At 41.2% G+C, this 16,424-nt stretch overlaps 2 protein-coding genes and 1 long non-coding RNA gene across 45 annotated transcripts in view; 1 reads left to right on the top strand and 2 right to left on the bottom strand.

The window, feature by feature from the left end:
- bent (projectin protein bent) overlaps positions 1-2,771 on the bottom strand; it is a 59,208-nt gene extending 56,437 nt beyond the window's left edge. For 20 of the 42 annotated variants that reach the window (XM_076692508.1, XM_034332943.2, XM_076692509.1 and 17 more), the window contains exon 1: positions 2,413-2,771. The gene's annotated coding sequence lies outside the window, so the exon portion shown is untranslated. The other 22 variants (XM_076692510.1, XM_034332974.2, XM_034332976.2 and 19 more) reach the window with 3 other exon arrangements.
- Positions 2,772-4,192: 1,421 nt separating this feature from the next.
- On the top strand, positions 4,193-10,485 carry LOC117608233 (uncharacterized). The gene is made up of 2 exons (XR_013063515.1): positions 4,193-5,065; positions 5,735-10,485. It is a non-coding gene; the product is annotated as an uncharacterized LOC117608233 (long non-coding RNA).
- LOC117608231 (uncharacterized) lies at positions 10,188-16,263 on the bottom strand. 2 transcript variants are annotated; one of them, XM_034333028.2, is made up of 3 exons: positions 15,696-16,263; positions 15,149-15,612; positions 10,188-11,202 (listed from the first exon to the last, which is right to left on the bottom strand). In XM_034333028.2, the coding sequence occupies exons 2-3, from the start codon at positions 15,581-15,583 to the stop codon at positions 10,846-10,848; spliced, it is 792 nt and encodes a 263-aa protein (XP_034188919.2). In that variant the 5' UTR covers positions 15,584-15,612; positions 15,696-16,263; the 3' UTR covers positions 10,188-10,845. The 2 variants fall into 2 exon arrangements, with proteins under 2 accessions (XP_034188919.2, XP_076548626.1); XM_076692511.1 differs by having other exon boundaries at positions 15,149-16,261.
- Between the last annotated feature and the right edge of the window lie 161 nt (positions 16,264-16,424).

Raw genomic sequence — 16,424 nt, 5'->3', positions numbered from 1 at the left:
CTAATAACAAGTGGCACCGATCTGCGTGATGTAGTTATAAAAGGAATGGAATGAATGAAGCATCGTTTAAGTAACGATGAGACGAAAATATCTTTGACGAACGATGTCGCGATGACGGCTGATGATAAGCATTTATTGCAACAAAGATTGTTACTCTAATTGTTTCTAATTCCACCTGTCGATCGTACTGTTTATATTTCAATTAGAGATCGAGTCCGTTTCTACTTTCCTAAATGTAAGAAACAAGTAGAGTAAGCAAAGATTCTTTGTAAACTGTAAACGCTCGGTGACAATGACCGACTAATGGTTGACTAACACTACTTAAACTTGCCACATCCCCTTCGACCTTTAACTCATTGTCAGATTTTTTTTTTAACCGCTAACGCCACAAGATAATTTCTTCACTACCAATGTTATCAAAATTTACATTTTATATCACACAAACTTACAATTAAGAATTTTAATGATAATAATATTTATCGCGAAAAGTTTCAATTTTAGCTGCAAGAAAACGTGAAAAACTTGGAAATCATTGTGTATCGATCACGAGGAAATGATTCACGGCTCGAATCGCAAGCACGGAAAAGAATATTAGGTCATCGGTGAAACGAATACCGAGATAAAGTTACCCGACCGTACTAAATCCGACCTAGAAGTTATAATTATTAGTCGAGGGGCATGCGTTCCGTCGCACTCTTCTTCTTCTTCTGTCTATACTACTGTTTTCTCGCCACACTCTCGTCGCAACGTCTATTTTCGTGAACTGACTCAAATTCATACTAACGCGTCTCGTAAACCGTCGAAATCTTATACCCTGGCTACATCGATTTACCTCGGAAGAGGGGCACAACAATTTCTATTATCACTTCTTCGCTTAACACTAGTAAAAGATCAGAAACTCGAACAACCTTGATTTAATCTCTCTAATTTATTTATGATGAAATATTTATCGCTCCAGTAGAAGTTTACGAGTTTCCTCGTTAAAAATACAACCAGATGGCTAGGAGAAAAAAAAAGAAAAACAAAACCAGCGAAGCGATACAACAAAGCTACGTTTCGAACGATAAATTAGTCATTCATTGTGCTAATTTCAACAACAAAGTCTTCAACAATCAACAGGTGTAATTTTCTGGTTGGCTGACCATGAAGTTCTATAAATATCATTGAAACTCAAGTACATCGAGCGAAAGATCGGTCAGGAATTTTTGACACGTCAAACCTGTTGCAATAGTGCGTGAGCCATCAATGATGTTACGGCAATTCAACTTTTGTTAATCACTTTCGGTATTAAGACTCTGAAGAGAGGAAAACCTGGAGATTAATTGAAGAAAATGAAAGAAGATGTAACAATGAGAACGACAGACGTATCGAATAAAAGGAACGCCGATCGAACGAAGGAAAATTTTGATGAAAAGATGGACGAAACGTCGAATGGAACGACGAAACGTTCCTGCTCGCGTTACGCTTTTCTAAAAATAAATGGACTTCGAGCCTAGATACCTAGATAGTGGTCTACGAATAGTTCCCGGTGGTTGGATGCGACGACGAGACTCGTGGCGATTAGTCACGACGCCGCTAAACGATCGTTTCGGCGATCCACCAAAAGAATCATTAACGATTCTCTCCTCGTTTACGATGTTTTCATCCAAAACCGCTTTTTACTCCTACGACATTGTTTTTCAAGTGGCACACATGTCAAGGTCGTCGTATTTCTCGGCCTCGTGTCTCTAAAATGGCGAGTTTCAGTCTCAGAAATAATTCTTTCTAATGTGTTTCATTGAATATCTCGTTAAAAAAATCAATTTCTATTTGTATACCATTTTTGCAAAAAGAAATGATGATTAGATTATTAGAAACGCGACGCGACACGATGCGATGCAGCGAAAGTGTTGACACATTGATCGGCACAGTAGTAATAGTCGCGATTAGTCAGACAAGCAGTATTATGACTCACAGAGAATATTAAGAACCACATTTTCAATCTAACCTTTCGATTTGCTATTCCACTAAAGACTTTTCTCTTTATTTTTCCAATTTATTTAACCAAATGAAATTTCTTAACAGGTGTTGAGTACTGTAAGCGAACTGGGAAACCTTTATTGACCGCTTATCGTCGAAGTGAATAAGTAAGTTACGCACCGTTTTTGATCCAAAAAAGATCTCCAAGGGATATACGAACGAGGCTGGCAGTTGTTCGTGTGCTGACGAAACGATACGTAAAACACTTTGAAACACTTGAAGCACCAAAAGCACCCGCGAATCACCGTAGATTAAAAAGATAAAGAGGGGAAATGAGAACGCGTAACAGAAGAGTTAAGGGCACACTGTATTTCCCATCCGTTCTCGCTCGTTCACTCGCTCGTATACCCTTCCTCGATCAAACATCCAGCCTGTCAAAACAGGGAAACTTACTTGAACCGAGCTGGTAGGTATCCAAAATAGAAATTCGTTTGTGCCACCCTCAATGGGTAGAAATCGGTTCGCGCACTTTGATAGCCGATTGTCTCAGAAAAGGCAAGAGAAAAAAGAATAGAAGCGAAAATAATGAGATAGAATGAAAAATTTTAATTATTCGATCGTCTTCGTCTTATAGTCGTCGTCACTGTGTGGTCGTCGATCCGTTTAAACAATTTAAACAGTTTATCTTGTTCGTTTGGCCCTGTCTTTTGTCTCTCCTTTCTCCTTTTATACGGAGCGCCTCCTGTCTTGGCCGTCTCAGTCACCGGGGCCCCGCGCGCCAACTAACCGTACGAAATAGCGTCGTGACACCTCGACGCCGACGCCGATGCCGATCCCGCTATATCTGCGCATGCACCGCTTCCCTCGACGCGCCTCAACTCTTCCACCCTACTCTTTTACACGCCCACGCGCTCGAGTTTAGAGGCTGAATCCTGACACTGACGCCATTCGAATCCTCGCCACTTATCACCGCTCACCATTCCACCACCACTTCCTACTTTTATCTCTTCTACCCTTGCGTTTGCTACCCTTGCCAACCCCTTTGCACGCGACTGCGCTCCGCAAGCTCCACCTTCTTTTACCTTTGATATTGTACTTGAAACGTTTCTATATATTCGTAGAGGAGGAAACCGTCCACGCAAAATGACAATGAGAGATAAAATTAGTATCGTACAATAATCGACAGTAAAGAACGTCCTTATAGTTGGTTAATTATTGTTGCAACTACTTCGGTCGAATGACGGAACGTAGGAGAAGTCAACGTGTAGGAATTTCACGTCCTCGAATCGTAATTAAAATACCGAGTGTCATTACAATTTCGAAATAAACACGGAGGCCGGATTTATTATAAATTGTACTACTTGCGAGATGACCTCCGATATAAACAAAATACCTTTCGTTCCCGTAAGCAAGATAAGGAAGAATTAAGTACTTTGTTTGTTTCTGGAGAATTCGACGGATTAAACTTATCTGTCAAATAAAAAGTAAGCAGATATTAGCGACGGTAGGAAATAGAACAGCGTGCGATGAAAAAGTGGGTCTTGGCCACCGTTCCTAACGAAAATAAGTTTTTCGGTCGCATCGAACATTTCGACGAGCAATCGGCCGTTTTTTTTTTTTTTTTTTTTTATCTCCCAGTAATATCGTCGACCATATAATTTCATGGATAATAGCGTTTAATTCATAAACCGTCAGGCTCGCGACAACCCTTAACTTTGGGAGGTATTCAAATATCGTCGCGACGCGACGTTTCTGGCTGAGTTTCAAAACTCCGATCGAGTACACGGTATCGATATCTGCTCGAATTCTCTGTCGTTCGGGTCTGACTAATACCCTCCATATTCCACTTTTCTCTGTCTCTGAACGTAAGCTTTGAACTGCTGCGAAACATCCAGTGCACGCGTCATTCGATCGATTTCCAAGAAAATTCTCAACGATACCCTACAACAAAAGAGGAAATATTCTTGAACAATTTAATCTTGCATCTTTCGGAAATCGTTGAACGATTTATAATAAATCGATGCCCGGTTTATTCGATGTTTCATAGCTGAATAATAAGAGTTCTGCTAAATGCAAGCAATAAACGAGACGTTGCGTGAAAGATAAAGAGAAATCTCGCACGCGGTGTCGAGATACGAGTCTCTCTCGGTTCTGGCAAGCTGAGCACTTTTCTAAATATACACGATCGCCCCTCACCGCTGAATCTATCTTTGCGTATTAGAATCTATACCTAACGACCTGAACACTCGCACTTACACCATGCCATGGCGCGAATCTCTATGAAGACGACATTATTTCAGAATTAGTCAAGATGCTTCGATACGACAGCGACGACCTTTCTCATCATCTTTGTAAATAAGCTCTATCGTATAAATGCAGAATCGTATTAGGTTCTTAATTTCTACTTGTTTAGCGCGTTGACAGCCACTGTGGTCCCTGCCAGAAATTCAATACAATCGAATAATTTTGTTTTTCTTTTTTAAAAAGAACAACGAGAGCTTTGCGAATGCGTGGAAAAACAGCTGCGAGACTGGAATAATCCAGAAGGAAACATCTATACGCCAGAATCGGATGTTGTCAGGTGATTTAGAGGAAACGGCACACGGCATGGTGCGGGCAAATAAGCAGATTCACGGCGCTGCATAAATCTCGGCTTTTTCGCGGAAACGAAAACACGCGGGTCAAAGGAGAAAAAAAAAAACGCGAAAGAAAATTTGATTAACCTGAACGTGAATTGAAAAGTTTCTTATAAAAAAGGGTTGTCGGGTTTCGTAAGTAGCTCGAATTGCTTTACGCACCAATTCCGACAGACCAATGTTGACACGTTTCACTCACGAATGTCGAATTTCGCAATGACGGCATTGTTTTTCTCGCAAACCTGAAATACCGATGTGTTTTTTTTACGAAATTCAAACACGCAAACAACTGAAATTCAGTCAAAGTACGTTTCTACGTATACTCATACTTTTCGTTACTTTTAACGTTTCTGTCAAAGTGAGATGTTCTAGTAAAACTTCCGCTCGATATGACACGCGGCATTCCAAGTATGACGTGCAACCCAGAAGAAGAAGAAGAAGAAGAAGAAGCAGAAGACTATGCGTCACACGTTCGTTACCAATGAACCACATCGCTTAAATTTCTCGTGTTGTATGCTTGAAATATTTTTAGTAGAGCGATACTTTTAACTTGAAATACCAGAAAAAGAGACGATCGCTGTATTCCCGTCGAGTTGATTATTTTGTTATTTTCTCTCATTTTCACAATCATTGTTTTCCCAACTTGATATGTCATAGCTTTCCTTCCAGCCTCATATTTCTCTATTTCCTCCGCTCTGGATCAAATGAAATTATATCCCACGATTTGATTTGTTTTCAATCGGAGAGAACGGTGGCGTAAATTACAAAGCGCTCTATATATAAGCAGCGATTTAAGATGCGCCGCAAATATTCGAATAGGTGGGAAAGATTGAAAATCAAGGAAATGTTTACCCTGTACGAAAACGAACTGCACTCTCTTGACCGACCTAAATACAGTATCGTCGGCAATTCGCTTGTAGAACTGTGTTTATCTCCTCTCTGTATACTTACAATACCACCAACGCAATATTCAGCCACGTTTATTATCGCGAATTTCACTATCGAACCGATCGAAACGTCGATTCGTTTAACGTCAAAGCCCTGAGTTATATGAGCAGGAAAAAACGTCGAATCAACGAGGAAACGATTGATCAGAAAGGACAGCGAAAGCTACGCTCACTTATTTGTTCGTTTATCAGATTTTCTTCGAGCAAGTGGACCCGAGTGGGCGAATGGCTCGAGTATATGGAACAGTCGATCTAAACTTAGTCGTTGGTCGGTTCTGGAAATAGATGTTATGAGTGCGAGGACAGGACAAGATACCACCGGCCCCTATTATGCGTACAGCCATGTATCATAAACGATCCACCCCCTACTTCCACCCTAACACCCTAACACCATGGATTCTTAAGGTTTGAAAAACACTTGTTTTTTCTTCTTACTCTTTTCGCTACAAGTATTAGCTCAGATATGTGTTCTTAGTCCTTACGTTGTGCAACATTTTAATAGGTCATTTGGTAATTTGTTTATTCGTTGATTATTTCCCACGACGTATTAACAGAAAGGTTGAATCACGAAAACAGCTGTGGCAAAGTGTGAATACGTTTTCAACTTATGAATGCGATGTCTGAAACACCTAAAAGCAGTTTAACAAAATGACTATGATAATAGATGTGTCATTTCCTGTTCCAACCTTCTAATTTACTGTTTCAAACGATCAGTTCGTTTTGTATTCGATCAAGTTGAATTGAAGATCTTCGTAGCTGTTAAAATGAAAAAAAGAAAAAAAGAGAAACAAATCGATCGAATCGCTTATTCAAAAATATGTCCCTGCATTAATTAATCTGAATTGGTAAAATGATTCTCAGTCAATAACCGCTGGCTTCAAGAGATCTATAAATACGCTTCCGGTCGGTTAGGTGTTAATAATACAATGTAACAAGGCGCCTGACTATACGCATGAATCTACTACTTACGAAAGTATGACGCTAAAACCACGCGATTGCGATAGCAAAACGTGGCCAAAACGTTGATCGCGTGTATCAAAGGATCCATTTAGCGAGCTAACGACTATTTCGAGAGGAATTAAAGCTAGAAAAGCCATACCATCAACAACGAATCATCTCGCCTGAAAATAAAGTCGAAGGCACTTCCAAAGGTACATACATATACATATTAAGGTATCGTAACGTTAATGATCTTTATATCTGTTCGACGTTTCGTAATATAAAAGCTCTATGTTGTATTTCTGTCCGAATAACAAACTGTAAAGAAGAAGTTATCGAGTTACCTATTTGCAAAACAGAGAAAAGCGAAGGAGAAAGAAATTCGAAATTTGATTGATTCCATCAGGCTCGTTTCGGCTGCAACTCTCATTTCCGAGAAATAAACTGTTCAAAGAATCGTTTTTCTCTTAGCTGAAATCAGCTGGAAGAATGAAATTTTCACTAGTTTATATGCTTCTGCGCAAAAATGATCGACTCGAAGATCAAAATTCTATGATTCTGCATTTCTCGTTCTTCTATTCTTGGACCACCAAACTCCTACGCGGTTACTCAATACCCCAGACACGTATTATTTACCGAATCTCTGTACGTATATCCAACTTGACAGACAATTCTATCATGAAAAGCCAAATTAATAAACATAATGGATTTCCGTCTTATAATAATACAAGCATATTATTTCAAAGCTATTAATAAGTATTGGGTTTTCACATTGTGTACCGTTTTAAACAACACTTTCTGGTATAAATGCGTTATTCCTATTTATGTAGCGGTATACTAATAAATGGGAGTGTACGTGTTAAAAACAATAAAATCACTATATAGATCTGGTAAAGCTTCTTCGGTTTAAACTATGATGATTCGGATTTAACATTCTGCAAGTAATTTGTTGCAACATATGCACGAGAAAAGTTAGAAAGCTGATTCGATATCAAGGAGTGGACGAGACGATCGGCACGATTCCAAAAAGCAGGCAATCCTCGATAATCTCGAAATAACGAGAACCTCGCTCCTTCTCTCGCGGCATCGCGAAGACGCGCCACGCTTCGCGCTTTCGTCTTTATCGAACCCGCGACATCGTCATCGTGCTCTCTTCTTCTCACCCATGGCTACACGGACTGTCGGTATTTTTGGTCGGGGCACGAGGAAGAGAAGACGATGGTGGACCGCGAGTATACGAAGGGGATGGCGAATCAACGAATCGGAAAGAGAAAGACCAGGGAGAAGTTGAAGTCGAAAGAGCGAGGATACGCGAGAGCTTTAAGAAAGAAAGGAAGAGAGAGAGAGAGAGAGAGGGAGGAGAAACAAGGAGGACAAACATCATCGTGAAAACGGTTAGCGCCGTCAGCGTAACCTGAGAGCTTCTCGGACCCCGCGACCATATATGTCCGCCTCTCGCTCTCTCTCTCACTCGCGTCATTCGCGATCACCCCCCCTCCAAGTTCTCTTTATCGCTCTTACTTACCAGCCAAAGAATCTGCCCAGTTACCAACCACTTCAACCACTTTTTCATCGTAATGCCAATCCTCCTTGACGCTGTTAATTTACCGGTAATTTACTTCGTCCATTCCTCTCTCGCCCAACATCATCAACGCCTTCTTCTTGCTCGGTACCGTTCGCTACCGACACGTTATCTGTCACTGCGCCGTTTCAAAAATACGACGCCTACTGTGCTTCTTGGCCATCGATCGTTCTTACTGTAAACATTACATCCATGTAACGGATGATTTTTAAACGCGCGTAAATTACTGGTAAATAAATTAGATACAGACCATCATCGATACGAACTGAATTTCTTACAAGAATCTACTCGACGATGGTTTATACGGCTTCCTAGTACTAAACATTAAAAATGGTGTATTGTAATTTAATGTTCATGCAATTCAAATAATGGATGATTATTTCTTTTTAACGTACCGTTTATTCGGAAAGCTCGATTCCAATTGTTGTTGCTTCGTATTCTACTTACAATTTTATCGATAAGGGATCTTTTATTACAATTACTTGACGCGACTCAACCGTTCTTCTTCAGGCGAAATAACCGTTAGAAACGAGATTTATATCGCAGGAAAAAACGATCCATCAAAAGCGAGTCGTATCGAGAAAAATATCGATTCTTAGGTAAACGATACCTTCGATCGATGAATTCGAACTAGGTGGCGCCACTTGCCGGGTTGCATTTGTTTCAACCTTCGCGTCTCTATTTGAAATTTATGCTTCTTTTTCTATTAGGATGCTTACTAATAAAATGTGAAAAGCTTTGTAAAGAAAAAAATAACATAGGAAGGTAAAAAGAAAGAACAAAATCCAAATACGTACAATACTATTTATACACAAATGTACGCAAATGAACGCAATTTTATGAGTAACGTACAACTAAGTCTTGTCGTCAAACATAAGGCTTAAAATTAAGGCTTACAAATTATATTGAATGTGTGCGATAATCGTAACGTGTGTATTTACGTAATACTCGGAATATTTATATACATATATCAAGAAATCGGTGCAACGGTTTGCTCGAAAAACTTTCCAAATTTTAAAGCGATACTTCTAACATCGTATCGGAGTTAAATCTGCAGTTTTCGTTTCAGATCAATGGTTCGCTGATATCGTTTGTTTTCGATCCGATAACGATTGATCGACGTCCTTCGATAACAATGTTTACGTGACAAAGCAATACGACGATGGTTTCCCTACGATTTTTGAATCGTCGTTTAACTGCTTCTTTCGATCGTTGCACCGATCTTGAGACACGAAGATCTAATATATTTACAGAAACGAATACCGTTATGCACTGGACCTGAAGAGAAAAAAAAACGTATTGCAAGAAAACGAAAAGACAGAAAAGAATTTACATAGCACGTTCAGCGCAAAGCCTCGAAGATCGCGTTACACGAACTTCGAACAATTTGATCGATCACTTTCCTTGATCGAGAAAACGATCAGTCTGTCTTTACAGCGCGAACAAAAAGGGTTCGTACGCAAAGTCCCTCTATAAACCAGAATTGAAAGAAATACTTGCGACTACAAATTTTTCTAAACATTGAAAAGAATATATAAAATAGCTATATGCAAACGTATAATGAAATTGATTTCAAACTGAAAATAGCTGTGACGAAACGCGCTTAGCGTTATCTCGTCCGTGTTTCAAAGAAAACATAGTCTTACAGCCGAAGTTACGAAAACGCTTGGTCTTATCGAGCCTATCTATCTAATAATAAACGCGTCGTATAAAGTATAATAATAGAAAATCATGTCTCGATTGTAAAAGCCAAATATAAATCGGTATTTACGTTACATCGTCGAAAAGATGGCATAAAATCATTTTATCGATCGAGTATTAAATCCAACGTCTAGTCAAATCACGTGACTAAAGTATTTTGACAAAAGCCATTGACAAATCATAAAATCGTGTAATATAAACGCTTCTCGAAATGTTGCGTATAATGCAATAAGAAACTTGTACGTACGTACATAGGTGTGTATTGTCGCAAGACGGAATGTATTAGGTACGTATATCGCGTGTGAAAAAAAGAAATAGAAAAAGAAAAACAAAACAACAAACTTCGTAAATATTCGCGTAAAGTACGACGCAAAAGGATCACGACGACGATAATTGAAGGTTGCACAACAGGTTGTCGTAATATTTAACAATGTCGGGTTAGATAGCAACAAGATTTCCTGCGAGTCCTGTGACTCGCTGCGGCTCATCGTTTACTTTGTCCAGAAACGAACGTGGAAACTCGCGCGAGACTTCCCACTATTGTGTCGCCTACTTTTACACGGTGTTACATATTTCTTGGGTTACGTAAAATCATTTCAATTCTGGTAAATGAAATCTGTCTTTGTTGCTTTAACGAGAACCACACTCGCAGTTTTCAAAGTTTTCCCATTCGGACTTGCGCGTCGATGATCGTTTGCCGTCGTGTAAGGTGTCGTAAGAAGTTTCTACATCGAACCGGCCCGGCAGCCGCGATAATTTTCATCGATTAACGCAATCGGAAAGAACGAGCAACGTCCTGAATTTGATAACGGGTAACAGAAATCGAGGATGACGGGCGTCGCGTCGCGTCGCGTACACTTTCTCCAGCGTCGTCGTGATCGTCCTTGGAAGAGCGCAAACGGTGTCGTAGATGGCGGGAAAAATCGCATCTGATCGGCTCGAACGTCGTTTAAAATCGTTGGAAGATACGATTTTGAAAAGGGACTAAGCGTATCTGGCGCGTTCGTTTGAAATCAACGCGCTGTAGTACAATCGAGAAAGACCGTCGATGCTGATGACGAAACGTTGTAACCTGTCGCGGTTATAATTTCTGCACGATGTCGAACTTGTCCTTGAAGCCGATCGATTCCTTCTTCGGATCGTACTTTTTGCGCGCTGCCAGCTGAGCTCTCAGTTCTTTGGCGCTCATCTTTAGATTCAGACCCTGTCGTGGGGGCTCGTTTCCACCGACGCTCCCGTTCCCGGTACTGGCGTGCGTGTCACCCATCTCGTTCCTCTCGTTCCTCTCGTTCCTCACGCTGTTCCCGTTTTCTCGAGCAGTCTCTTCACCGCGTTCACTCTCGTTCTCGCTTTTCGTCGAGCTCCTCGTCGCACCTGCCGACACTGTGCTGCTCTCGCTGCGAGAGGTGTCGTTGGAGCCGCTCGACTTTTGTGCGTTCTGAAAAGAAAACGTCAACTTTTACTTTCTTATAAAATAACAGAATTTCCATGTTTCGTCGAAATTTCGCGCGCAAGATAGCTTATTGAAAAAAGAATTCTGAACAGATGCAAACGAATGCGTGTCGCGTATCAAGGTTAATTATACAGTGGCGCGCTACTTTTTTTTTTTCTTCTAAATATGCGTTTCCAATTGGCTGTAGCATCAAGAGGACGTTGTTTTGAATATTGGAGGAATTCAAATGAAATCTTAAAAGAAGGAAAGAAGCTGAATATTAACTGCGCACTCGAGCGAGACACGCTTCAATTTTCCGTTTGCGTTACACAACGCTCGCCGATAGAAAGTAAAAGCGTGGACACGGTAATTAGCAACGGTTGTGTCGCGTTCTTGGTTCCTTCTCATTGGAAAGGAACGAACTTGAAATGAAACGGATAGGATGGAGGATCGATGGACGAAAAACGTGACAGAAATTGGTCGAAGAAACGTCTAACGACCTTGGCTCCTGATGCAATATTCCAAACGGTACTCGAAGGAATTCCATCATCTAAAGGCGGCAAGCGCGTGACGACGCGACTGGAGAACCGGTTCCAAAGCCACGGACCGTTTAAATCTCTTTAAAATAATGTTGGTCGGCTTGTCCTTATCGCGTCCGAAATTAGAAAAAACTTGCTGGTCTTCCGAAAAATTTCTTCGTTTCGAAACTTAGAAGAAGTGACGCGATCGTGGATCTTTGGTTGCGCCGCACAGTCGCAGGCTACGTTGCAGGATGCCAATGACATCGAGAGAACCTAATTAATAATAACGCTGTGTAGACGCGTGACCAATAACTCTATCGATTACCAACATACCGACGGAAACGATAGTCGCATGCAAACATGGTGTTTATGCATCGAGATGAGGTAATCCCTCCATAAAACTTCGAGAATCTATGCCGCGGCATTGCTGCATCCTCTTTGCAATTCAATTATTTTCCAGCCAACGACGAGGATAAAATGAAAACAACACAGACATCTGGATAAAATCACCTGTTGAACAGATTGTTATTACATTCATAAATTATCTTTATTTTGTTAGAACAATTATATCGTTTAATAAATTATTCCAAGAAGATTGACGCTATCGTCGTCGTTATCGTTAAAAAATGGTGATACGATGTTAAACAAAAATAACCTTATCGTTGGCAAATAAATTTCGTTGATCGCAAAGGATTAACAGATAATCGTCTTTCAATTTTCTGTACTTTGAACGTTCCGCGTAAAAGGGAATGATAAATTTTGGACGCGATTCTCCTATCCAACGTACGATATTTAATTATTCCGAAACAGAGGGAGACACGATGCAACGCTTGTCCCGATTCTTTTTGCGAAGGAGATTTCCGTTAGCTGCATAGGTATTCAGCTTGGCTTTTTGGCACGCTTTCTTCGAAAATCGAATAAGAGCAAATAACGGATTTTTGATGTTAGTCGTCGATGCGACAGAATTTCATCGACTTCACCTTCGCATCGTTAATCTTCAAACAAACACAATATGTTTCAATATTGTCAGGTGGTCTCCTTTTTACGATTAACCCATTCGCGAAAGATTCAAACGATTGTTTCTTCCGCTTCGAATGGTTTTCCCTGTCGTTTCCACACGCGCGCACGCCGCTCGTTTGTTCGATTGCGCAACCAAAAAATGGTGCCAGGAAATTGTCCAGTTTGCAGGAAAGCGATTAATTATTTGCTCTACCAATTATCGAGTGCACGCCACGGATACGAATATACGCAACTTTAAAAAAGAAGAAGAAGAAGAAGAAGAAAAACGACCAATATGTGATGTAACTTAAGTAAAGAACTCACGGAGATATTTATAAAAATAATATCCTCCGTCCGAATTCGTGGAACTTTTTATTCAAGACTGTTTCACCCCAATGATCGTACGTGAGAACCTAATGTTACACACGATCGCGGGTGCGTGTCTTCGATTACGTAGCCCGCGCAGAATACAACGTGAAATTTACGTAATTTCACAGCGCAAAAATGACCGGAAATCCGGCAAATTCTATCGGCTGAGGACGAATCTTCCTTCCGATCGCGAGATAAATCGCGCACGATCGGATTCGTGGGACGAGCGTGTATCGCAGGAAGACGATCGAACGCGTATCCCACGAAGACGAATTAAGGCCAGTGACGTGTTGTTTCGTAAAGGAGGAACTTCCGTCGATTACCACCGTAATTTGTTACATCCGAGAATGCTTGCGACGATATCGTTTAACCTGAATTTATAGCCGTTTCTTCCGATTCAAACGGAACAATGCGTAAAGCGTAAAGCGCAAGGTAACGGAGTGACGCACGACCACCTGTTGTTGCAACTACCGATCGATAACGCGATGCATTTGATATTCGGCGTTCAACATTCTAGTACAAGCATCAGCAAAGAAACGTATCCTTGTGCCAAAGAAGATGACTCATTTAACGCTGACGAACGATCACCTTCCTCGATCATCAACGATAGATCGCTTTGGAGGAAATCGAAAGAGGACAATTGATTTTTCTGCTAACTCCAGCTCGTGGATGAGGATAAATTATCCTCGAATGTTAAAGACTATACACGAGACCTTGAAAAAAAAAAAAAAAAAAATTCCCAGTATTTGAGTTTGCTTCGTACCACGCTGAGATCATTGTGGAACGCGCGCGATACGATCAAATAAATAACGTACACGTACGAACGAAACGTTCGATACGCTATTAAATTTCAAGCGACTCGCTTACTATTATGCGCCGTGAAAAATATGTATCACGCGGATAAGATTAATGGCGTAATTTATTTCCGCGATTAGATAAAGAAACTAACAGAAAATAACAGGTACAAAATTTGTATCGGTTTAAAGTGGACGGTCGAAATTGGACGTTTCGCGAAATGAACACCGTTTGCTCGCTGAGCCTGCGATAACGATATCGATTCGCGTACTTCCTTATACGTTTTATCGCGTACGGTAGCGTTTCGCCTAAAAATGCGATCGAATACGACAAATTCGTATTTCGATAAACGAACTTTCACGAGATTAACATATTTTCGCGGTTGAGACTGCGCGCGTTTAAAACATGCCGCGTCTCGCGCGATTCGCAGTCCTTTTTTGTCAGGATAAGAGAAAAAAGAAATAAGCAGACTCTCCGTTTCTACTTATTTGTTCGACCGTTCGCAAACGACGAAGCGGCGCTCCACGTATGGCGCGTTCAGTTTTTTTTTCTTTTTCTTTTTTTTTTTTTCTTGACTGACTGCTACTAGCCAACTGGGGTAAACACAGATGTTTAAGAGCGCTAAGTCTGGTGAAACATTTACGTGCTTATCTCTGTTCGTAAGTAGCTACGGTAAAACCGACTATGTACAACTCTTTCCTCTCGTTTAAAGAACAACGCGCCTACGTTGATAAGACAAATCACAGTACGGTTACTGTGCTAGAATTCTTTACCAAATGAAAATCTATGTTAGCGCAAGTACGATTGTTACACCTAAAACATTACATAGCAATTTCGTAAAGGCGTAAATAAAAGCCCAGGTTCTTGTTACGATAAGAAACATATGATTTATTACTCTGACCAAACTGACGCATTAACGGGTGACTCATGCCTCAAGATACTATCAAAGACAAGGAGATACACGAGTTTAAATACAGAATCACGTATGAAAAAAAAAAAAAAGCCGCGTACATTTGAGGTTCTTCAAATGTTTTAAATCGTCCCGCATCGAAGGTTTACTCAAAATGAACGATTATTCGATACATCGCTTTCAAAATGACTACACTCGAAAAGAAGAAGCGTCTAGACACGAGAAAGCAAAACAAGCGAACGAGCAGTTAAATCCGGAAACGGAAAGCATACGGAAGCAACAGGTGGATCCCTCGAAGATTCGGAAACGAATCTTTCGCTTCTTTCTAATTGTTTGGAAATTGATTAGAAATACATACCCCATCGATGGAAGCATTGCTGCCGTTAAATTCATCTTGCTCGACACTATTCGGGTTCTTCTCCGGGGTCTTGATCACCTTGACGTTCGCCATGGTGCCCTTGATAATAATGTTGTTGGCCCTGAAATATTCGTCGGCTTCTTGATCGACCACCAGTAGCTTCGTCTCATTGGGGAAGGCTTTGATCCGTTCAACAACCTGTTGATGAGTCTCGTTCGCGATGTTGATTTCGTTAACCTCGATGATTCGATCACCTTGCCGCAAACCAGCGGCCTGACTTGGAGACCCTTCGTCCACCTTACCGATATACTGGCCATTTTTCCCTTTCTTTCCTTTCTCTGCGTGCAAATTGAATCCATAACCGTCGAAATCCTCCCATTTGACGATGTGGCACAATCGTGCACACGGAATCTTATCGCCCTTCAGGGAAGACATGTCTCACCCTCGTAATGTCGCGCACAAAACTGAAACGAAAAGTGAACGGAGACGAATCGGTGCCGATAACTGATAGAAAAGAAGAAAAAAAAAAAGAACGACGAGAAATTACGCGTCGCACGGATGGCTGTCAGAAATGTTGCACGTTGTGTCGGCACTGCGATCGATAATCTATCGTTGAAGATCGAGGATCGAGGATCGAGGATCGACGATCGAGGCGCGATTACTATTTGTCCGTGCCTCGTGCAGCGGCTGGCTGACTAGGCGAATGATTCGGTTGGCAGGTTCGGCTTCGCCGATTTTTGTCTCCACCTGCCACGAAACGATTATTCGAACCGACTGGCGGTATGCACCGTCCTGAATCAACTTGAATCAGTAAGCAGCAACGTGGGGGAATTGGAAACTTAAAGGTCGATTCACGCGTACACGGGGGTCACGTTCACCAACTGCCACGACCAAATTACCAACTAAGAATCTTTAGGAATATCACGGATCTAGGTGTAACCGATCGAAAGCGACACGTTTCTGGATAAAGAACCAAAGGAATCCATGCGAGACGCTGTCGCTGACTTCGACTAGAAACTGAAGACGACAGAGAGACGATGAGAAAAGACACAAGAGCGACGGAAACGGCGAAAAAAGCAAGGGGGAACAAGGAGAGCGAAGGTGAACGCGGCGCGGTGACCGCGCTAACGTAGTGGGGATGAAACGTTGCTATCGCCACATACAGCAAACGACAGCTAATGCAGCACCACCTGTTGGTATATCGATGAAACCAGCTTTTCAACAAAATACGAAATCTCTATGTATTCCAGGAAACACTTACCAAACTTGCTGAATT

The sequence above is a fragment of the Osmia lignaria genome, chromosome 15 (genome assembly GCF_051020975.1).
Source record: "Osmia lignaria lignaria isolate PbOS001 chromosome 15, iyOsmLign1, whole genome shotgun sequence".
Lineage (NCBI taxonomy): Eukaryota > Metazoa > Arthropoda > Insecta > Hymenoptera > Megachilidae > Osmia > Osmia lignaria.
Note: the sequence above shows the minus strand (reverse complement) of the source record. Positions and strands in the feature narration are given on the sequence as shown.